The sequence below is a fragment of the Channa argus genome, chromosome 20 (assembly GCF_033026475.1).
Source record: "Channa argus isolate prfri chromosome 20, Channa argus male v1.0, whole genome shotgun sequence".
Taxonomy (NCBI): Eukaryota; Metazoa; Chordata; class Actinopteri; order Anabantiformes; family Channidae; genus Channa; species Channa argus.
Genome location: NC_090216.1, coordinates 9,823,233 through 9,848,556, shown reverse-complemented (window position 1 = coordinate 9,848,556; position 25,324 = coordinate 9,823,233). Strand labels below are relative to the sequence as shown.

Genomic DNA, 25,324 nt, shown 5'->3' with positions numbered 1-25,324 from the left:
CTTTCTGGGGATAAAACGTACAAGCTGCAGCTTAGGTAAAGCCAGTAAAGATGTTACAAAGAAGAGCCTCACTTCATTTCAGAGGGAAAAAAGGAGTAATAATGTAGTAATGTAGGAAATGTAGGAAAAATATAGCTGGACTTTGACAGTATATACAGGTCTGACAGAGGCCTCAATAATGCTAAGTATTTATCTATAAGGATAAATATGTTGCCTCTTAGGATGATGTGTATAGTTGGAAGCTTCCAACCAACTTTTTGAAGCTCCAGTGGCACAATCGGTTAGCGAAAAGTACTTATATGAAAGTACATGGCAAAGCAATACTAAGGTTGTGAGTTCAAGCTTCACCTGGAGCACAGTTTCCTCAGCCTGGTGGCTCAATGGGCTGAACATCAGGCTAGAATACAGAGGTCCTCTGGTTGGAATCCCAGCCCATGCATGAGGTGTACCTCTAATAAGCACGCCACTCTGTGCTAGATCCCCAGGAACTGTGGCTGCTCACTGCTCCCCCCAATGAAATGGGTTAAAGGCAGGCAACACATTTCATTTCAACATACATGTATACATGCTCAATGACAACTTTATAAACGGAATAATTCCACAGCCATGGCATATTAAAATGCAACATATTCACAATAAGTTTCTACATCTTAAAATGTAATCGGGTTGAGCACAGGTGAGAATCAGTTAGCACTACACCTGGACCTCTGATCTGAAAGATCTACCATATAAAACCTCTGATATGGGAAGCAGCTACGACCTTCTCCTCCACCGTCTTCCTGTTAACAAAGACGCAAATTTCCTGTTTCCTGTTAACGCAAATTTCCTGCACCACCTAGCACCTTTCCCTCTATTTCTAATGACAGAGAACTAGAAACAATAGGCAGCCCATGAGAAAAATCTTTTAGAGACCACATCTGCGTGTGGTGGCTACAGAGATATCGCAGTCTGCTGTCAAAGGGTTTTCTGTGCTCAAACCTGATGATGTAGCTGTATGGCCCCTGTTCTGTGTCCACTGCAGAAAATCATTTAGTCTAAACATCAGTAATGAGAAGCAGCTGCTATCCTTCTCTAGCTGAGCCCACAATGAAATGACAAGCAAAGTGCTGCAGGCAACAAACTGCGGCTCTGCTGTTGCATTCAAATCTAATGCAGTCTCTCCATGGTGGTTACATTCAAAATGCTCTGTCGTTGCTTTATTGAACGTCGAAAGCGCATTTGGTGTGGTGAAGAGAGAATGGAGAGAGATGCTGCCATTTAGTTTGTGATCTTCCTGTGAATGTGGTTGTGCACAGTTCTCTCAGGCAAATGTGACTTTGAAAATGTGAAAAAATGGAAAGGAGTAATAAGATTCTTACATGCTGTTATTTCTATTAATAATGCCGCAATTACTCTGCCTTCTCTGGTAGGCCTTTGTTTGACTTAATATTCACTAAACTGCAGTGAAGTTTGCTTAAATCTGATAATTTAGAATAACAGCTGCATGGCTTAATCAAAAACACCTTATACTCATTATGTGGGATGGCTAATATAAATGTAGACTGTACTCCACTGTTGCACAATGGATGGTGTGTGATACAAAAATTTTGCAAAAAAAAACCTCTGCACATTAATCCTGGCATCTTAGAACAGGATATCTACTTTGAACAAAATTTTAAATTGAAAAAATAGAATCCTCTTGGTCTATGAAGTCACTAAACAGCCACTTTGGTTTCTATTCTGCATGATGATAAACAAAACCAACCCAGCAAAGATAGCCTGAGGGTAGTAAACAGACAGCATCCCACTATACATGAAGCAGGACACGCACCGCCCTCTGCTGAGAGCAGTGCATCCCGCCGTATGCATTGTTTGTGCTGGGCCAATTAAATTTCCACAGAGCCATTATTCGTGTACAACATAACTTACACACTAGTTGGATTACCAATTTCAGTAGTCGTTGCCTGCATAAGCAGTAAAATAGGCACTAAAGGACATTAAATGCCACAACTGATAACTCACTAAATGAAATATTAGATAAGAATTGAATCAGTGTGAAGCGACCTGCATAGACCGAGAAGCACTTGTCACGTGATACATATTTCTTTCACAGGCAAATGCAATAAAAATCACTGTCCTTCTGTCTACCTTTGGTTTCGTAAGCCAGTTTCCAATGTCTGTATCGGGGACATCGGCCTGTTAGAAGCACAGGTCGGAACTCTCCATGGTGTGTCATAGCCTATGGATCAGATGGAGGAGTGTGCTTCCCATTGCCCTCCTTGGTTCTCATAATGGCTATAGCAGGCAAAATCATGGGATCACAGCTTTTAGCAATGACACCGTTTAGTGACCATTGTGGAGCAGTTGAACAAAAGGAGCCTTCTATATATCATTCAGTGTCTCTCTGTGTATCGGAAGCTCTGTGCGGTAGCAGAGGGGACCATCTTGTAAATGTTGATTAGTGTCTTCAAGGAAAACAAGAAGGTTTTCAGCATTTCACAAGCAGCTCACTTTCAACTGCAAATGAGGACTTCTTGATTTCTTCCGCAGCCTCTATAGTTAGTTTATACATCTTGGCAACTCTCGTCACGTCCCTATCTGTTGACTGTAGGGAGGATTCATTGTCATGCTGAGCGGACTCCTCGGGGCTGCCATTAGCTGGGTGAGCTTGTTCACAGGCTAGAGTTCCACTGGTGCAGGACATTGTAGGACGGAGTGTTTTGAAACTTCCTTGGGACAAGTTGGCTGAATGCTGTTGTGTATTAGGTTAACTAGCTAGTTGTGTTTCTGTGGTCTCCTTAAACGAACAATAATGTATCAAGGGATGGGGCTGAACTCTCAAACAGCCATCTTTGTCACTGTAATACTGTAACACAGTATTAAACAAGAATGCATCACCTATCTTGAAAAGACAACAACTATTAATGTAGATTTCTAACTAACTTGAATATGTAAATCTGTGAATCACAGAGCAACACCTTGTGAAGCTTTAATTGTCAGCATGCCTGGTGGATTTTCTTGACAGCATGTCCGTCCCATACTCATTAAGTCTTGTTGCTTGAAAAACAAGACAGCCTTTGTTAGCTGAATTTGGACACATGAGTCTTTCATCTGTGACGGCCCCTGCAGAATGTAAAATGTAATGCGGAAAGAAATGAGATGAAAGCATGGGTGGGGAAATTAGTTATGTGTACGGGCTTTATAGTATGCATGTATATGTAAGTACCTATAGGAGGAGTAACAGAAAAACAGATTACTCATATTAAGAGACATATCTGCTGTCTTCTTGTTGCTGGTGAAAAAGGTGGATGCACTGCTACAGCTTCACATTAGCGGGACCTAGATTTTCTATGAATTAGTGAACTTGGATCACAAATTTAATGTGCCCACATTACTACAAGTTCCACGGCAAGGTATTGCCAACATGTAGGTCTGCTTCTGGGTTTATAATTGTGTTGCTTTCATACAGCAGCTGGGTGGGGTAGTGTGGGACAAGGCCCATTGGCCCTAAGCCTGGAGAACGTCCTCTCTAGCAGGATGGATCAGCAGAGGAGCGACAGCATCGTGGATTAGTGCAGCCTGTCAAGGTCCGACGGTGCAGTGACAATTTAATCGCTGAACTGGCTCCCCGTAGAAAAAGGAAGAAAAACAAGAAGGGGAAGTTAAAGAGGCTGCGGTCTTCATTTATATGATTCATTTTGTCATATCAGATTGTGTTAATACCGCTGTCAATGTCTCCAGGGTCCTGGAGGGAAAAAAGGCTCATGGAGATACAGACAAACACACACACTGGGACTCTCAGCCTATCCTTAAGCTTAACCCTACAGCCAACTACCAAAAGAAAAATCTTGTTTCTCTCATGGGGACCGAGTTTTTTTATTATTATTTTTTTAATAATAAAAATTTTATGCACTTCCACATCAGGATAAATGGACATGTCCCCTAAGGCATTTGGATGCACACATACACAGCATAAGCACTTTGCTTATGAAACACTATTTTTTCTAGTTATCCATCTCCACAGATGGATTTTGAAAGAAAAGAGACAAAACAAATCAATGATCGTTTAAATATGATCTAACATCTTACATGTCAGCAGAACTTTGGATGAAGCAATCAAATCTGCCAATTTTGTCATGAATTATTCAGAACAGCAGTCATTTATAGCATTAGCGGCATGTCTTCTAATGACTGATCAATCAGAATCGATGCACAAAATATAATGCAACAATACCTTATGATAAAGCCTAAGATAATTCACTATAAGTGAGTCAACAACTATTTTCTTCTGGTTTTGGCCTCATACTAATGAGGGAAGAAGTTACCATGGTAATAGTAGACACGAGCTACCTTGAGCTTTGCCAGGGTTTTTATGCACACACACATGCACAAAGACTCACACAGAAGACAGTGAATCCATCCTCCATGCTGAGGAAGATAAAAGTGAAACCGTTAAATATGTATACATATTTACAGAAATGGTAAAAGAAACTACTTGGCAAGTCTGATTTTTTACGTCTATGATCCCCATCATTAAAGGCAGTAACAAATATTTTTCAAGCAGAGCAGAGCAATTCTATTTGCTTTTCCTTAAACTAAACCTGTAATTAATACCGGAATGGCACAAATGATACAAATGTTTATTTCATCATAAAGTAAACAACAATTATCCACATTAAAATCTACACAATCTTTAAATGCATAGGCCATTAAATCCCTCATACTAGCAATATCAATACATAACAAATAAACTGGCTAAGTGTTTTTATTACAATTTAAAATGCTACCTGTTAAGTTCTTATGCAGCCTTTTTCTACAATCTACATTTTGCATTTTTGTACACTGTTGCTGATAACATTGGAATAAAATATTTTTACCTCTTCTCATGAAATTATTGTGACAATGTGATTTATTATTGATAGATAAAGTGTCACAGTTAAAATTAAACCACAATTAACCTTTGCAAAAAAGAGGAATGTGGATCTACATATCAATTAGAATGAAAAATATTCAAATCTCCTAACAACTGGTGAACTGTGTATAAAAACAGCCCATACACACAATGCAAATCCAGTTAATGTATTTCCCCTTCTTGTTTCACTGGCATGAAGCTTTTTCAACTATAAAGCTAACTTGCAGCAGCTTTGCATCATCTGCGCAACACAACTGAGTCTAATGTGTAATGTGTTGTTGATACAATGCCCATACAAGTTAGGAAACATTCTGTTGAAAGGAGGCAGCTATTTTTCATGTACCAAGACCATTTTTTTCTACAGATTTTTGTAAGAGAGCTGTTTTCCATTTATGTCAAGAAAAATGACTTTGCAGCAGATGATGTTTCTGCAGCAAGAATACTGGTTCGGGTAAGGCTGCACTTCAGATGAGTAGGTGTTATTGTGCACATATAAAGAAACAATCTTCTTTTTGAACAATTGAGAATATCACATCTTTGCTGAATTCCAGCGGCTGAGTAAAACATACACAGCGTCTCAATGCCTGACTGTGAAGACCATGTGTGCCACCAAAACATAATACTGCAGGTGGTGGCCAGAGCTGCAGCAAATGCTCACTCCAACTAATGTATTCTACAACACCCTCTGTCCATGGCTGACTGCATGCTTTTGGTTTGCTGAGCACATATCAGACTGATACTGCTGAGCCCTCACATCAAAGACCTGCATCGCTGAACAGTTGCATTTTTTTCCTTTTTAACTAGAGCCCGTTACAAATGATTTTATTGAAAAGTGCAGAAAGAATATTACTCAGGCTGAGATGTAACATCAATAAAGTCTACACTGAATGAAGGCCATCCATGCAGTATGATCTTGTACATACACATTTATTTCTATGAGATAACATATCAAATTTCATAAGGTCCTATTTTGTCTTGAGCTCTAGGAGGAGTTTAAGTGACGAACGAACATGCCTTCCTGTAGCTACATACCTTACATACAGAGCTAACCAATGCATTATTGTTTGTGCAACAAATTAACCTCCCAATAACACACATGTAACCGCTGCATTCATTTAAAGAGACTGGTTCCAGATGATTTTTGTGTTTTGTGTTTTTTTAAAGCAAACTGCACTCAAAAGAAAGCAAAGGGAAAAACATGCAGTTTTCCAATAGTGATATCATTGTCACCACAATTTTACCACTGGTGAGCAGTTATGTAATTATACACAGTTCTATACAATCTGTCTTTCACGAAATACTGTAAATATGACCAAATCCTACTGAACTCTTTGGGGACAATCTACTAAGCAATTTTATAAAGAGAACCCTAAAATATTTTTAGTCATAAGTACATAAACTGTAATGGCTGTGCATCGTGGTTGTTATTCAACCTAGAACCTGGAGCATGCACTATTATGCATGGAGTGACTGGAGGTTCTGTGACTGTGACAAACCCATGCTGCACTGGCGCAGTCAAAGTGTCCCAACAGTCTGTCACAGGTTCTATTTGCCTCCTTCGTTGCTAACACTGAATTCTTGCACTAGACAACAGTTTTCGTTGGATCACAGGAACATGTGTTATCTCTTCCCATGTTAATTTAATTTAGGGTGTTGTAGATTCACCTTTGGCTATTGTCTACCGCTGGCACAAGGACAAGCTTTCCCCTTAGGGAGAAGCTTTAGTGATGGTTTTATTCCAGACCATCACAAAACTTCTGGAGTGTTGTGGTGCTGAACACTAGAATAGAAAAACAGGTGACATGATTGGGTATGACAGCTAAATCTACTACACCTTCTGATAATGTATTCCTTCACCTTTGGCTTTTCATATTTGCACAGACTATATGTACAGTATTCTCTTTTGTGCTCTCACTGAGTCTGACATCTCAAGGCCAAAGGAAAGTGTGTCATCATCTTATAGTCTGTACTTTGCTATGAGAGGCACACATCAAAATCGTGTTTCTCCTTCTCCTCAAAACAGATTTAATACCAATCTGCATCTACGCAGGATAATAGTGAGATTAGAGTAATGCTTTGATTTGTTTTCTGTGACAACTGATGCTTAAATTTTCAAACAAGACAAGTTCTTTATTTTTTTCTATGCAGTAACCAGACACTGCATTAATTCTGCACCGATGACATTGTCATTTCCATTTTCAACCTATCAAAGGAATATAATATTAGGGAAAATGGGGACATCACTGAGGAAAGGGCAATTATTAATTGAGGCTGGTGTCATTTCTAGCTGTTTATATAGTCCTACAGTTATATTCTACAGTAAATGTGACTGGGCCATGATATCCCAAACCATAAATACCACAAGACCTTTGAATTTCTGTACATTTATTGCACTTAGTGTATAAAAAGCAACAGCACTGATGTGGAAGTAGGTCTTAAACTCACATTTGCATGTTTATTTTGGGAGCCTTATTAGCATTGGCAAACAAGAACATCCGGCAGAAGGGGGAAAGAACGGAGGAGAAGAGCGAAGCAAATGTATCACAACAAAATAAACTGATTCCCAAGTTCAAAACTGTGTTGTCATCCAGTGATTTAAGTGTTCAAAGATTGTTCTGACATGTTTCCTTGTTTCATGTTGGAAAACATCCAGCCATCTATTATGTACTTTGCACTGTGGCCTGAAGGAATAGATGACGTCAAAGGATTCAGCAACCACTACACCTTGGCTTTCCAAGCTTCAGATTTCAGGAGTTACTGCCATGACAACCCTGGTCTAGCACTGCTTAAAGTGCTGACTGATCAACAGCAGAAACACTGTAGTACCCTAAAGCTCAGTGCCAACCACCTGCCTTACATTTGTTTAAGTAACAAGTTGTTTCCAGGATCGTGGATGGGGCAGTGTCTGGGTTTATCCCCATGTCTGAATATGAACACTATGTCTGACAGGTTGGGTTCGCCTGTCTAAATTATAGAATGTACATAGTAATGACACAGCAGCAACTCTACAGGTATTCACAGCTTTCAGCTTTTTAGGTTTGTTATTCCATATGGTCGAAACCTTCAAAAAATAAACCGTGGGTAGCCATTTTCAGCAAACAGCTTCACACTAGCTGACTGTACGCTACCTGCTCAGCAGGAAATGGCAAAGATCCTAAGTAAACAAATAGATGGTATGAAGGGTGCAGCAATTAGCAGGCCAAAAAGAGACAGATCTTTTGTTCAGGAGTAAAAGGAAGAAACACAAATGTATATGAGACCTATTCAACAGGTAAACACAATAAAAAGGCATCTTCTTCTGATAAGTGTGTACTTAGATGCTGTACTGTAGATACTTGAATAGATAATGTCAACAAAATTCAAGCAAAAACAAGCAATTCTGAAAAGTAATTTCATCTGAAAATTTCATTTTTACAATATCAGTACTCTGGCTCTTTGACTCTTTCATGGACTAAATAAAAGCTAATCAAAAATAACAAACACACCTTGCTCCACCATATAAATGATGACATTAACTAGACAGTGATTTGTAGAAAGTAAACTGCCACTATTTTACACACTCACTACCTGGACTTCCCTCAGGCAAACGAAACAACCTTTCAATAAAATTACTCAAAACCTGTAATCAGTCTTTCACACAACAGACACTCAACTCAAGAGAGAAGGTTAGGTGCTTTAGTCTATTCTACATCTTATATTCAGTCATTCAGCTCTCACTAATTATAGCCCAGGGGGTAGTTGCTACGAGTCTTCAGGGTTTATTGAAGGCGCCGTCTCTCAGGTGGCGCATTCAAAATTCTTGTGCTGGGCCGGTCACTGAAATATGACATAAAAAACATCCTGATTCCTATTTTTTTATTATTCCCAGGGTCTTAGTTGTCTCTCTTCAGTGAAATTATATATCATTATAGTTATCAAATATACAAGTGGTGAGAATATGACTACTTGAATAAAGGTAATTTTATGTCTATTGAAAAAAATAGGCTTTTTTCTCCATTTGTCAAAGGCAATGGCCAGTTTTAAATAGATGCAATTTCCTGACCAATTTCAACTTTCTTCTGCTCAGCAGCTTCTTTTCTGAGAAGCTTGACTCATGCTCTTGTGTCATTTCTAATGCATTTTATTAGATGAAGATTTAAGCCTTGTGATTCCAGGTACTGTGGGTGTACTAATGAGCACAAATAAGCATCATTCAGCACAACTCTTCCCTTAGAAAAACTTTGGTATGATGCACTTGTACACTGAGGTATTTTTAAAGTGGTACATCAGAGTCATATAGCAGAGTTGACTGGGCCACAAGGCAGGGCAGACATGCAAGAACATATAAAAAAGAGCAAAGATGAAAGTCTATTGCACCTGCTAATCAACTGCATATGCATATACATAAATCCAACACCACACATAGAATCACATATTTCAGAAGGTCATAGAAGTGTGCCTTTGTAAAATACTGTTTAATATGTGTGGTTTTTGCAATACAGTGAGAAATAATCAAGAGTCGTTGGCTACTACAACACCAAACATACTGAATATCCTCTTTAAACAAGGTGATGAGTTTGAGTGACACTATTTAGTCCAAATTAACTTTCCTGTGAAGCACTTTGCATGTTCTGTTTGGTTGGACTGTACAAACACATCTTGCTGATAAGCGCTAAAAGTTAACTAATGTAAGTAAAGGTTGTCAAAGGTAATGAAAAGAGATGGGAACAGGATGTGTTTCCTCAACAAATGAAATCTATTTAATTGACAACATGCCTGCCACATCATAGAACATGTCACTGAGAATATATTTACAAGAGTTACATCTATTTGTTCATAGTCAAAGTGCTGCCTGGGCGAAACAAAAGGAAAGAAGAAAACTGCAATAAATGAATAAATAAATAAATAAGTGGATCTGTTGCTTTTAAGTACGATCAAAGAAGGAACTCACAAGAGCCTCTTCCTTACTCCTATCATTAAAATGGGCCCCATACCAAAGAGGTCATATCACAAAACAAGGGTACGGCAATTTGGAAAAATGTCACGCCTACATGTTTGCACAGATTCAGCTGCATCTAATGCAGCCAAGTCATCTCTGATCCCTAAGTTAGTGGTTTTGATCTTGATCACATTTTAATTGCCTTTAGACAACTCTTGTCCTGTGTTCCATCACTCAGAACTAAGGTCTGTGAGGTGTGGGGGAAAAAAGCATTTTGAATGAAAATGACCCCAAGGCTAATGCTCGGAGGAGAAGGGCAACAACACGAAACATCAGTGCTGAGAAAGAAACCACACACACACGCACACACACAGTGTCAGCACTCACCTGCAGTGTCTGTGAACTCCAGCCACTGTTTCGATGATGGAACACTCTCCCTCATTTAGACAAAAGGCCAGGTCCTTGTCTTCCACACACGGCTTGAAGACTTCTGAACGTAAACTAGGAAGTGTGGGGGCCACTGCTGGAGACAGATGCAGAGAGGGCAGGAGTTAGTAACAGATGAACAGAAAAACAACTAAATAATAATTCTTTTCATTTTGCTTCTTAAAACATGGCTAATTCAGACAGGGATGTTTCTTATTTCTTCATCTCTTCAATGTTTTACTGTGCATAGCGTTTTAATTTGTATTCTACAGTGATTTCTTCTTCTTCTAAAATGACCTACTCAGATTGGAAAAGAAGAATCATTCCTTGTTGATTTCTGAAACTCGGTGGGATACAGGCAGGTTCACCAAAGGCCCAACTTTCGTCATTACATTCCTTACATTTCTTCATTTTTTGCAACTTTCACCCAATGCAACAGTAAAGTAGCAGTGTAAAGCGCTGAATGCAATAATACAATATGCTTTAGTAATAATCTTGTTATTATTAGTATCATTGTACTGCTTCTGGTGTACAGTGTTTTATTGTGTTTGTTCCAATGAAATATTTTAACTACAATTCCTTTGTGAATTTCCCCATTTGCTGCTTTCGTAAATGAAGTTAGAAAAACAAAGAAATAAAGTGCAGAGGTAAAGAAGTGAGGCAGTAATAATGTTACACTACTCAGAGGCCCTACAGGGAGAGATGGACCCAGTGGTGTAGCTTTAATTCGCTTCTTCTAGTCTGACCCTGAGCCGCTCTCACACAAAGAGCATGGCTGCTATGTACAAGCACTGCAATGCAGAGATCTCCACCCTGTGAAAAATGCACAGCTGTCAGGTGTGTGGTCACAGCAACATTATAAATGTTGTGTGCTAACATGTGCATGTCCACACAATGCTGTATGCAGATATTCTATCACATAGTTATTGCACAGGTATGCAAAAACACACATACATGTACACAATGACACAGAGATTATCACTCAGCAGCTCTTTCACTCCATCATGTAGCCGACCACTGAAAATTGGATGACTGGTATTACGCTCAATACCTTGCCAATACAATTGGATTACAAATGTGGTTCTTTTATCCATTTCTACTACACACAGACACACCATGTCAGTGCACAAACATGCACTCACACATCCTTTTCTTGTAATTGTCATTCTGTGCCTATTTCTATCATCCTTTTGCATGATTCTGCCAAATCTTTGTTGCCTAATCGGCTTTGTGTGCCACATTACTGCTGGCCAATGGCCTTTTTCAGCTGAGGCTTGAGCGACCAATTGCACGTGGCTGAAAAAAACACAAAACAATACAAAACAAAACTTGGTCCTCTGTTGTGCCCCAGTGTCCAGTTCAATCTGTGTTTTGTTTATGGCCATTGACCGATAAATCTGGAGCTCTTGATGTGAGACCCAAGAGATGATGAGAGATCAGAGGGAACACAAAAAGAGATATGCGGAGCTCCTGGGGCCAACCAAGACTCTACTCTGTCAGAGAAAAATCTTTCGAAGATGTAATTTAAACCACTTATTGTAGTGGCTCAGATCATATCTTCAGATGCATATGGGATCTTCCTTGTTTTACATTTATGAAGGGAAAAGAAAACGAATAAACTGATTGTCTGTTGCATGTCTTGCTTTCTCATTGCTACTCAGAATAATTTTTGTATCCGTTCCTATTTTCCAGCCCCTAGGGTATGATGTAAATGAAAGTAGGCCTCAAACCCAAGCTGACTCTGTCACTCTCTAGGCGTTAGAAGACAATGGTTTACATCTTGTAATATTAATTTCATAAATTCCCAGAGTGAAATGCTCTAAAGGTTATCTATTCCAAGATGCAACTTTAATAATAGAAAATAGAGCACAATGTCCCCCTGTGGTATGCACATCCTTGGCAATAACTGTCATAGTGTTTAAAGTCCCTTGCAGCATTTATTCAGACAGAAGCAGTGACCACATGTGAAAAATAACACTTTTGATATATAGAGACATCGTCCGCCATGTTAGGTCAGTGGTTCAGGTTTAAGCAGGGGCTTTTCTGACAAAACACATTGTTTTTGTGCTCTAAGCATAACTATTGATATATTTACATTAAAAAAGTCAAGGTCATGTAGATACCAAATACCCCCCTTGGTACTCGCATCGCATCGCATCTAGACACAAATGATTCTAAAACTTTATTTTTCAAGTGTGTCATCTTGTCTTTGTTTTTTTCAAACCAAGAGCCATTGCAGAAAGCTTTTGTAGAACTGCTGTTACTCGATTCTTCCTGAATGGAAAGTGGTCACTACTTGTTGACAGCAGGGGAGTAGTGCAGTGCATAAGGTCACTATGGTACCACGGCACAGCACTTTGGCCACTGCTAATGTATGATGGTCTCTGTATATTGTTTCATGGGCGACAAAGCTCCAACAAAACTCCAGGGTATGTTATAGTTCCACCTTTTATGCAGCATATTGCTGCTCTTTTTCCAACTGTGAATATGCCATTTTTATACCCAAAATGAAAGAAGCTGACATGAGAGTCTTAAATTAAAGATATTATGGTGGAATTTAATGTGCACAGGATATCCAGAAAAGCTGATCTTTGAAATTTCCTGTGGATTTTAATATTGCACCTATACCAGAACCTAATGATTCATTTGACCTATAAAACATAGGATGGTAAATTCACACATTTCAGCATGTTTTTTATTTCCTTAAAGCACAATAAAAGGGTAATGCCTCACGCCTGTCATTCTTTAACATAAATACGCTGCTATTCGTTACCTGGTGCAAGGTCTTCAAGCAAACACTCTCTACCAATTACCTCTCAAATATCTGCTATTGTTTTTTTTTTTTGGGGGGGGGGGGGGGGTTGTCAGTTTTAAAAGATTACTTCCACACTTTTAGTCCTGTTGGCAAAATCAAGGAACAAGCCATCTTCAGATATGTTTGGCCTTGAGCAACACAGGCTGTCAATTTCTTATGGGTTCCCCTTTCATCATTGTGACAGGCAGGAAATGGTAAAAAAAATCTGGAGCACAGCACACACAACTTGTTCACTTTAGACTAAACACCTATTGAACAGGATCCTGTTTATCTATTTACCCATCAGACCCAAAGCCAATTAATACAGCAAATATCCAGTTTTTTTAAATGTATTGCAGCAGAATAGCGATAATTTAGGTTTGTGTGTTTAGATGTGATATTTTCTGCTTTGCCACTTTTGTTGAGCATCAAGGGACCGCCCCTAAAAAGATCAATTTTAGCACTTTTTGCATATCCACTGTGGAAAGCGTGTTATGGTATCAAATGATAATAATCTTCATCTTCATTATTGAGGTAATAGCTGATAAACTGCGTGTTCCTGTCTTTTAGTTATTACTAAGATTTAGTGCCATGATTAATTATGACAAACCTAAAAGTTGCCATTATGTTCATTCATCAACAGTTTTAATGAAGCCTTTTCACAAAATAAAACCTTTTAAAAGCAGCCTCTAGCAAACTCTGCACATGGCACACTGTGAATTTCAGTGTGTTGTTAAAAAAAAAAAAAAAAAACATGGTAGAAAACGTGCTAATAAAAGGCAGCTGCAGTGGGAGCATGATTCATCCTGGACTATTTGAAATCATTTTCACGTCTCTCACTTTCCCCATTGCACAAAGGCAATCCAGATTGGCGATTCCCTTGGTAACTTTCAGGGAATCCACTGGCTAGGGATCACAGATTCAAATGATATTCGACAGATCAGACTTATCCAAGAGGAATACTGAGACTAGTACTTCTTCTCAGTCACTACTATTGAATCGCTTCCAATCAATGTCTCCAAAAAGAAAAAACACACAGCTTCAAATAAGTACTTTTCCCTCTAAAAAGCAGCTCTGTTACAGATGAAAGAAATGTTGCATATACAGATTTCTTGTTGGAACATAAATATTGCAAGAATGCTGTTTTTTTTTTTGTTTTTTTTTAGGAAGGTCGAACCCTATGTACCCTGTGATTATCTTAAATGGAATAAATGGTGAATGCTCCAATTGTAACACCTTGCTTCTTTTATTCGGTTTCACAGTCCCACTTTTGCTTTTTAGGTCTGATACTGATACCTGCAGCCCTGTTTCAAATCCAATGTAGAACCTTGAAGTTTAATGAACTTGGTACTCGATATTCTGCATATTCTCGATATTCTGCATATTCTCTGCACACAGATTTACTGTAGACAGAGCTCCCTTGCTTCAGACAACACAAGAGACAATTCCATTTACAACTGTAGCATTTCCGTCTATGGCTTCCTTCTAATGTGCTCATTAGTGTTCTTGTGCTGAGTCTTATCCCCCAGGAGACTCCGGTCAGGAGAGAACCGCCTATGTTTACTGCAGCACACATCAAAGAGGGCCTTACTACATAAAGAGAAAGTCCAAGGAGAGTCTGCTGATTGCTTACCCATCATGCATCACTGCCTTTTGGAAAGAACCATATTCAGGGAAATATACAGTGCAAGAAGTATAGATACCATGTTAGTGCCATCTGTCACAAAGGTCTGGAAATGACTTAAACCTGTTTGTTTTTTCTTCTCCCTCTGTCATGACAGCACCAGGTTTCACACCTTTAAAACCCCTAAACCCCAAATACTATATTTAAACGAGTCCATTGTTATGTTTTATGAGTTTCACCACTTAATCAACACTTAATGGGGGGTAGATCCAATAGACTATTTTTATGGCAGATACTATATCTTGGGAAAAGCTTGATAATCAAGACAACTTTCAGTACATATTGATTAAATATAACAGATCTGGAATATTATAAGTCATGTTTTCAGATTCTAATCTGACTCTGGTTCTGAGGTTCTAACTCTGGCTTATATGTTTCAACCTACAGTGCAGTACTGTTGAAATACATCCCATAACCTTGTTGCGCCGGTTTTTTAGGTGTCACACACCTGCTGTGCTGTAATACACAGTATGTCTTGCATGATCAAGACAACGAGGTTTAGGACACCGTCTGACCCTGACATGACGCAAACAAATAGTAGCCGACCTGTGGGACAGCTGGTTAAAGGTGGCAGTCGCCGCCTGTAAGCAGGGTTAAAGAGGACATGGCCTTGTCCACCATGACAACCAGTGATAGGCATCCAATGGGACATTTGTCACAGTAACTCTAGTTGCCCTTCACTCCCAGTCCCACTGGTGGTGGCCTTAAATCTGCTGTGACATACAGTACTATATATCTACTGCACATAAATTTGATGAATATTTTGAATAGAGCTTTTAAAATGTATTTTAGCAAAGCTTTTTGAATGGTTAACATCAATATAACTGATATACATTTAAATTCTTTTTTTTTCAATGAAGGATGCTTCCAGGAGCACAAACTTTTAAGTCTATCTAATAGCATCAATGTTTGACAAACTAAAAAGGGTTTGAATGTATTCAAAGTGACAGGCTGAAAGCAGTGGGTTAATAAACTAGACCCTGGAAGCAAACACGCATTAAACCTTAAGGTAACAATTCTCTTCCTAATGAAAAGTTTTAATTGTCTACATTATCTCCTGACCTTGTGTCAGCTGAATCTTGATTAAAGGTTGGATGACCACTATGTGCACAACAAGAAATCCCCTGCTTCTCGTGAAACCAGCTTTAACAAGATCACAAAGTGACCAATAAATTCCCTTCCCACAAGCGTTTTGTAAAAGAGATGCTGCACTGCAAACCCAAACCACCTGTACTGCTCTCTAGCCAAAGGATCAGCCACTTTGTTGTCTGATGTGCACTGTACCGCTGTTGGAAGTGCAACCGATACCCAATAGAAGAGGCTGCACAAACATCAGGGGAGCTACAGTACAGTAGGGCTGACATAAGAGGGTATATAATTTTTAGGGCAACCTTTATTTGAGAAAAGCACAGAAATTCAATGCACCAGTTTTCTGCAGAAGCGAGAAAAGACCTGAGAGCTTGTGTTTTCTTTTCACCAGAGTTTGAAGAACATCGAAATCCCATTGGAATTAAACACAATTCTTTGTTTTATTGATTGGCAACCGGTCTGATTAGTATCTCGTGAGTAATGTGATACTGTTTAATAGAGGCTGCACCTAAAACTGTTACAGCAACAGATGAAGTAAAAAACACCAAAAAATACAGCGAGCTGCATGAGACTCACTGATGGCAAATGATTCACGTTGCCAGGTTATTATCAGTACAGAGAGCTTCACCTATGTGTTTTTCTGAAGGTGTCTTGAGGGCTTTCAAAGATAATTTGCTTCCTCACTTGCCTGCTTCTCTGCCTCAGTAGAGGTAATGAAGCCAAAGTGCCAACGAACTTTAAATATGGATCACAACAGTGACTCTGTGACAAGACGAACATCAACTCCGTAACTTGCGTACCTATATTTTGCAGCTCAAGGTCAAATTGCAGTCTGTCAGATGCTATCGATCAGAATCAGTCTCATGTTTATAGCAAAGCACAAACTCAGAACAATTATTAAATGCGATTTCTCCTGTGCTAATTTGTCTTCACACCACGATGCAGTAATATGGAACTAGACAGATAATTTATCCTGATTCATTGATTGCAATTTGTGGTGTAATTATCGTAATACTATACACCACCAGGAGGGGTAGAATGATCATGCTGCTTATGAGCTCAGAAATGAAACAAACATGCAATTAGCTGTACAGTATGCAATGTCTATTATTTCAATGTTTTTTAGATCATCTTTAAGTTTTCCCATTTCATATTTTATGGAACTAGCACGCTTCTGGATGGCTGTGGAACATTAATATATGCTACACATCACATAAGATTCATTCCTTCTGTGAGAACTCATAAAGGTTGTTAAGAATGAGATGAGTGCCTCTACCTCACAATAGTGGTTGTTGCACTTTTGTGCCATTATATCCATTACTGGCACAACAACTAACAGAACATCAGCAACCTGCAACTAAAAATTTATTTTTTTTCAATCTATCAAATGTATATTTAATGTGTGAGGTCATTGTAGTGCTTTTGCCACGGCAACAACATTAACTTTAGATTTCAATTCCAGGACAGGAAATGCCAGAAATGAGACACAAATTAAAGCTTGCTGGAGTTTTGCTGAAATATACATACCTGTGGTGCTGCTCGAAGAAAGCCTTGGTAATTAATAATTCAGCAGTATTTACAAATGGGACATGAGGCTGTGAAACAAATGAGAAACACACAACACACGCACGGAACGTGCAAGAAGGCATGGAAGCAGTTAAGGGCACTCATGGAAAGAGTAATTAAATGCAGTTATGTATGAGGTTTGTATTTTGACAGAAGATCTATTCATATTCAATATAGTATCAAATATGCTTTGATACTACTTTGCTGCGTTGATTCATTGGAAAAAAGAAGGTTCATATTATTCATATTCAAAATACATCTATTCTAGATTAGAAACAACTGATTTAAATTAAATAAACTAAATTGCCTATTAAATAATAGAATCATAATTATTTTTTGTTATTTTCACAAAATACTAATTCACAGATATGATTACAATCTGTAATTGCTGTGTGTCTCCGGCTCTGTATGTGCACAGCATGTGTCCATCAAAATATTTTATTCGTTTCCATGAATAGGTTTTTGTTCTTCATTGCAAATTATTGACAATACTAACAAACCACTTATCAAACAGGGCATATTTGGCCTGCTAGCATGCATCTAACTGTTGCCACACTGCCGACACCACACTTGGTGTTGTCTTGGCAGGGCCCTGCCTCCATCTGCCTTTTTTTAAATTTAAGACTATGTTTAAAAAGATGGAATAAAATGTATTCAAGCAGAAACTGGCAAAGCATGTTGAGAGGTGCAGTCGGACCTGTTTCTTTACTCACTTACTGTAACATCTTTACTGACATGGTTGGAAAAAAAAAATCTCTTCTTCATGCGGATCAGTTTAGATGCAGTGTTATCGGTAGTATGATCACTGCAGAGTTGTGTTAAAATACATCACTGTGAAGAACTAGCAGTTTTATTTTCCTTCCATGGGTATTCACCATGCTCTCTCTTTATGCCTGACAAACATATTTGAATTGGAAATGACTGTAAAATACTGTTTTATGCAGCACTCGTCTCAGGATGCGGCTTTGCACATGCAAACAGATCAAATACTTATGAAAACATAGAGATAAGGCAGGAAAGGAAAAGTTGGAAAGTCTGTTTTCCCTTGACCATACTGCGTAAACCAATAATAAAATGAGTCATTTTGATCACACATTATTAACGTGGTTATTGTCCTTTTTCTTCATGTCACTCTGTTTCTGTTTTTTTGGTTAATCCAACAAGATGGAGACAATTATTTCCACCTGAGAAGACTCCAGGAGAGGAGCGGTGGTGTGCAAAGCTTGTGGATTTGACATGAAAGACAACCAAACACCATCGGAGATCTACGTATTTAAAAAGGCACAGCAGTCTCCTTTCTGCTGTGCCTCAAGGGAACTCTGAGATGTTTCAGAAACGCAACATCAACATGCATCCCCATCTCAGCTTTAACAGGAGTACGAAGAGAGGAGCTGAATGATTCACCTACGTAGACCGGAGTGGCTTCCTGTCAACACGGTTGATTAAAATTCCTGGGACCAAGAATGCAGGGTGTGATGTACGACGAGCAGGTGGTGTGGGTTTAATATGCATGAGGGGACGGCTCCTGCATCTGCAGATTGGCAGTCACTGAGCTTGCCTGTCTGCTCCCTTGGCAGCTCTCCTGGCATGTGGAACTACTGAGGGCATACATGAGCATAGCAGGGGGGTTGGTCTTAGCACCCATGATACAATTTGCTCCTTTTGTGACTCTTAAGATCAGTAGAATGGCAACTACTGTAGCTCCTTTTGGTGGCTTCGGTTTGCACCAAGCAGCCACGATGGATGTGGAAGAGAGGGTGTATCTGCTGTATATTTTATTGATTTCATACAAACAAGCAGGAAACATCAAAAGGCAGAAGGATTAGAGGAGCCGGTGTATAAATTGACTGAGATGCGGTTTGAGACCGCATCAGGAGGGAAGATGTGATTAGCCCCTACACCATCTCAACTGGTGATTCCATTGATATGAAAAGACAAACCCACTATTTAATTTTAAAGGAGGAAAATGTGAACCTAGTGCTACCTTGCATTATTTTGGGGACATAAATGAACTTGGAATGGTTTAGCTGTGCATATCAGGCAGTTTTAAAAGGTCCTAGTTTATGCTCATGTGGGTGCTTTGCAAACAGGTTTTCTTTTTGGTCTGTTTGTTTTTTTGTTATTTTGGTGATTCAATGTGCACTGCAGTGGGAGGACAGGCACAGTGAGGGGTGTGTCACTGGCAATCTAGCAGTGCAGTGTAATTTTTATGTCAGGGTTGTCCAAGTTTGTGTCATCTGTCAACCGCTTGCAGGTCAACGGGACACTAGACAAGCCACACCCACGTCCTCTCATATTTTTATTACATCAATTGGTGGAGGCACAGTCTCAATATGCCGGGTATAAGATAATTTTTAGGAAAATTTAAAATCATTGATTACTCAACAGCCCTTTAGCTTAAGCAGGATTTATTTTATTTCTACCATGTTAAACGTCTTCCTTATTTAGAAAAAAAAGACCATTTTATTAGGCAGTAGTAGAAATGTTACTGCCCTGTCAGTTTCGTTGACTGACAGGACAAGCTGCTGCTCAGTCCCACTTGTCCAAAGGTCCTGAATTAAGCGATTAAGATATTGATATGACCTTTTTAAAAGCCCAGCTGAGGGATTCCTACAATTATTTACTATCTGCCAAAGTAAGTGTTCAGACTGCTATCTAGCTGCAGAACACCAGCTGGATTATAATGTGCACAGACAAGATTATTCATTGAAAACCAAAAGGATTCAACAATAACATCTGAAAATTGGAAACAGTACAGAGTGAGATTTACCCTAACAGAACTCTGAGTGTACCGTCACTGGAGTGGTCCGGTATGCACAAGCAGCAGGTTCCTGTGGTCCCAGTATAAATGTTGACATCGTATGTAAAACTTAGTTTACCTAGTAATAGTTTTGATTCTGCCCTTGACTTTACGAGGACAGTTGGGAGATTGGGAGGGACATTTTATGTTGTGAGTGGGAGATTGTTGCAATGCTGTGCTCCGTCTCAAACACATCCTCATCAATAACAGCCAGCAAGCTGTGTGAAGGCCTCCCTTTGAGCTGATCAATTATCTTTCTAGCCATCTGTAGGTAGTAAGTGTTTTCATCTGCACTCACTAATTTGAGTGATGTGCGTTGTCACAGCAGGCAATACATATGCCACAGCTACTGTGGGTATAGCACAAAGTCATGTCTGTCCTGCAAAAAGATGATTACACATATTTTTGTGTCCCAAAATTGTGTGGTTGGCCCCAAAGGAGAAATTATAACGTCAGTAAATTTTCCAACACAACATTAAAGTGAGAAAGCTCACAGATAGTGTTTGGTGGATGGATGGACCAACTAAGTGGTTGAAGTGTTACTTACATATATGCTTCATATTACAAAACATATATGCATACAGTATATATATGCAGGGAAGGACAAATAGTACAGATAAATACAAACAAAAAACACTAACATGAGCGAATGGATTATTAAATATGAAATAAATCCTTTTAGGATAATAACTGAAACTACATTAAGCACACCTACAATGTCATTTGGAAACAAATCAGTAAACACAATAAATGTAATTGGATTACATTAATGATAACTAGCTTGGAAATTCTCACAAGGGGACAAGCAGTTAATCCTAAGTATAAATCTCACTAACTGTACATCTTGTGGACAAAGAAAAGCCCTGGTGACTTCTGCTTTCCCTTAAACAAGGCAGATTTCCCCAGCCACCCAATTTGGCTCAGTATAGCCATCTATATCTTGGGGACTGCTCCCACCCCCCTCACCCCCCTCTCTCTTACTCTCTCTCTCACACACACACAAACACACACACACACACACACACTCACACACTTACACACATATATGCACACGTGCACAAGCTTGTCTTTCTATAATGGTAAGGACAATCACTGACAGAAAGAGATTCTCTAGTTCCCCATCATTTTAACCATCCAAACTAAATCCAACACTTAACCTAATTGTTTGAAGATCAAAATCTCCTTAAAGAAACATTTGTCTACACAAAACCACAGCAGTTATAGTAAACTGGCGGTGGAACTATCAACCCAAAGCTCTTAAAAAATACATAGGTAAGACATAGGTACTGCTCTCAATAGACCACTGTGAATAGGATTACATGCCTTTCAGCCTGAACACTCCCAGCAGAAAGACTCTCTGATCCAGTCATGGGGACACTCGCCGAAACAAGGAAAAGGTTGTGCCTTGGCCTCCCTCAGGAGCAAACTTGTCATTAATATTTCTTGAGAAAAAGGAGAGAATGCTAACCAAGACACAGAAGATGCAAGTGTTTTTAAAAGGATTTAGCAAAAAACAATGACAAGTAGGAGGGAACCTTGGCAATGCATATGTGAGGAATATTAAGGTGAAGTTTGACTCCTACATATACAGTATGAACCTACAGGCTCTACCCTGAAGCAATGCTGCCAAACACATACTGTTAGCTATCTCCAAGTCCACAGAAATGCCAGACTGGCACTTGTAATGTACTGGGACTGGCACTGTTGGCCCTGACGCTGCATCAGTGAAATCCTGTTTAGCCCCCCTCTGGTCTTCGGGGAGTGTCTGCTGTCTAATTCTAGCCAAATCATGGCCTGTTTAACATCTCACCACCTGCTATGTTCATGTGCATGACTGTATGGGAGGGAAAGACAGACACAGCATGTGTGTGTGTCTGTGTGTTTAGTGATTATCAGAGAACAGTGTGGTGACTGTAAGTATTGTCTGACCACAGCAGTGACCTCATTCTCTGAGGTGAAGCGCAAAGGTGGGAAACACACATACTAACACAAAAATAATTTAGCATGCATTTCCTATTCTTTTTTCCCCATAATTTCAGCAGCAATACATACTTGTGTCATGTGTTAATTGGATGACTTCAGCAGGACCACTATACAGACGAGATTTTAATGCATGAGTGTCATCCAGCATGAGGGCACAATCTGAATAATAATGTTGATTTCACCTGTCATAGGAGCTGTTAAGATCCCTGTAAAACACATCGCCCCCTGAAAACATTCTTCTCCATTCTCCTCTATGGCCTCCATCAAAGGGCGTATAAAAACATTAAACTTGATGGACAAAAACGGTGTGCGTGAGTTATGACTGTGTTTGCAAAAAGTGGTTCTCTCTGGTGCACAGCATTCCCTTACAGATGTATTAATCAAAGAAGTTTTCCTTAGAGCCATTTGGGGATGAATACAGTACAATCCCCTCATTCCTCCACGCAACAATGTTGCCTCAGCTTGATGTGTCACACTCAATGAATGCCACAGGTGAATATATTTTACCGACTGGATGTCTGTCTCCAAATTACTGCAAAAGACTTCCTCTTGAGGAAACCAAAAGAAGAGCATTTGTGGCTTCATGGGCAAAAGTTTTTTTTTTCTTTTTTTGTGGTTGGGATTCTTAAATTTTGCACATTAGAAGCTAAAGAGTCTGAAGGTTGCTCAAAGCTAAGAACAAAAAAGTCCCAAGCTGAAGCACAAGATAAAGTGCTTTGAATAGCAAACAAATATGGCTTTAGCGGAGAGCGGCTGTGGATGAATCAATGCAGAGAGTGACAGCAAACTGTGCAGACAGTTGCTCCTGACATTGACGGCATCTTAAACTATCAACAAGTAAAACCCAAACAAAGTGAAAACCTAATAGTTTACCAATGTTGCCATTATGACTGATTTTTAGTAATGTGATTCAAACAATCATACTCATACAAAACCAATTCATAAATCTATTATTATTAGATTTCAACACTACAATTTAAAATCCTTTGGCATGTTATCTTAATTGTGCTGCAATTAAACTATTATGCAGGGATCATTATTTTATAGAGCAAATGGTACAAACAGAAATGCATGTTGGCTTGTACTATACTAGTATTAGATGCATAAAAATTAAATGATCTTTGTAGGAAGAATAAAAAAAAGGAAAAATTGAATATAAATTTGAATATTTTAAGCCGAACTGAATTAATGAGTTCAAAGCATATTATGTTTACATGTAATTATAGCAAAAATTCAAACACCGTATGTTACAGGTAAATGCTCAGGCTGGAAAAGGCAATCTCACATTGTCACTACTGACAAATAGGAAGCCAGCAGAGCTTAAGAAATGACAAATGGCACAGCATACCTTAATCCAGTTATACCCCAACAGCAGCTGATATTACCGCACTCTCTGCAATGTAAAGTGGCAGCTCACGGATCTCTCCTTTGTGCCTCCAGACCCAACACGACCATTGTCATGGAAAAAGCCCCATTCAGAAATGAAGCTCCTGTAAATAAGCTGTCAAAACTGATGATGATTTTATTTAATGGTTAATGTGGCCTTTACAGGACGACCGCTCTGCTGTGACAGGCCAACCAGCCCGCAGTCTTTATTCTTGTCAGACGGGTGGGTGTTTTAGCAAAAATTGGAAACTTCTGCCACAACCTCAGCTTGTCATGTTTATTATTTTCATTCCAGTGGAAGGAAAGGTCAAGTATGACTCTGCCATGTTCAGATTATGGGTATGGGTGTACAGTGGCTGGGACCAAAAGTCTGCAATCACTCTTACAGATGACATTGATGTTTTATTTACTGGATCACCGCTGCTGATGGGAAGTGGAGAAAAAACTGAGCAGAAAACAGTCTGACTCTGACTGGCATCAGACTGTGAGTGAAAATACTCTACTGTTGGCCTCTTTTGATTAATTTTCTAGCCAAATTGATGTAATATAGCACAATTCAATTCAACACAATTCAGCTCTTACAGACTAGAAAAGAAGTGACAGTGGAAGACTCAAATTTCTATGGCTCAAATTTTTATTGGGTAGTTATTAGTCACATCACAGAAGTAGATATTTGTAGTGTAAACAGAGCAGGAAGAGGATTAGTGTCCTACTTTGATAGGACATATTAGCTGTTTTAGTGCCTGAACTAGTGATGCTGTGGGACAGATGCCTTTCTGACCACAGACTAATTATTTTCCTTACTCGTTTTTGTTTCATGTTCAAATTAATAGAAAGAAGGAAAATGTACGCAATGTTTGCACAGTTTTTAAGCCTCTATAGCATAAATAGCCTCTCAAATAATATTTGCGTTCTCGTGAAGCTTTCACTCTTACAAATATTCCCTTTGAATGCCAACCAATGCTGCTCACTATGACAGCCATCTAGAGCAATGCATAAGACAGAGGAGCTGGTAGAGGATTTGTAACAAAGCCACTGACACCTGTCACCACAAGCATAAGAAAGGGCTGATGGTACACATAAATATAACAAACTGGTCGGACTGACTGAACTGATCAAATGGAAACATTATAAGACAGGGCAGAGAAGAACGTTCTGGTTGGATGTGTATGCGACACTAAAATCTGTCAATCACTGGCAGCCTGTCAAACCCATCCCTTTCTCTGCAGTTGTATACTGGGATGTATCATGAAACTGAAGGCCACTGGAACACTTTCCAAACTGTGGGAAAGGTTTACATACAATAGAGGGGATTGTTGAACTGTAAACAAATGTCTGGAAATAAGTACTGTAACCATCTATTCTGAAAAACACAATGGATTTATTGTAGGACTCCAGAATTGCTGCCTCAATATTGAAATTACAACACAGAGCATATTAGGTGCTCATTTGTGTTGACAGCAGTCCGGATGGTTGCAACGGTTCCAACCAAAACAGCCTCAGACTCAGCCAATTAACAGGGTGCTGAGGCAGGATGCTTTCACTGCTCTCATGAACTACTCAAGATATTTTTCTCAGCTCTAATTCTTCTCCCAATTTATCTGTGGAGCATCTGGTGGCACAAAACTTAAACTAGACTAGAAAACACAAAAGTCTTATCTGGCATGCAAGAAAACATTGTTTTTGTTTTTGTTTTTCTGGCACATTTTGATTTTAAATATCTTATTTTTATACCCCAGGATAAAAACTATGTATACAGGGTTCAAACCACGTGCAGACCTCATTAT

General features: G+C 39.1%; 1 protein-coding gene across 2 annotated transcripts in view; it reads right to left on the bottom strand.

Annotated features, from left to right (window-relative positions):
- Positions 1-25,324, bottom strand: part of nrg3b (neuregulin 3b) — a 174,236-nt gene that overhangs the window by 78,844 nt on the left and 70,068 nt on the right. Inside the window, exon 2 of one of the 2 annotated variants that reach the window (XM_067488745.1) lies at positions 10,197-10,329. In XM_067488745.1, the coding sequence (XP_067344846.1) occupies positions 10,197-10,329 (133 nt within the window). Of the gene's footprint in view, positions 1-10,196; positions 10,333-25,324 lie in introns of both variants that reach the window. The other variant, XM_067488744.1, reaches the window with a different exon arrangement.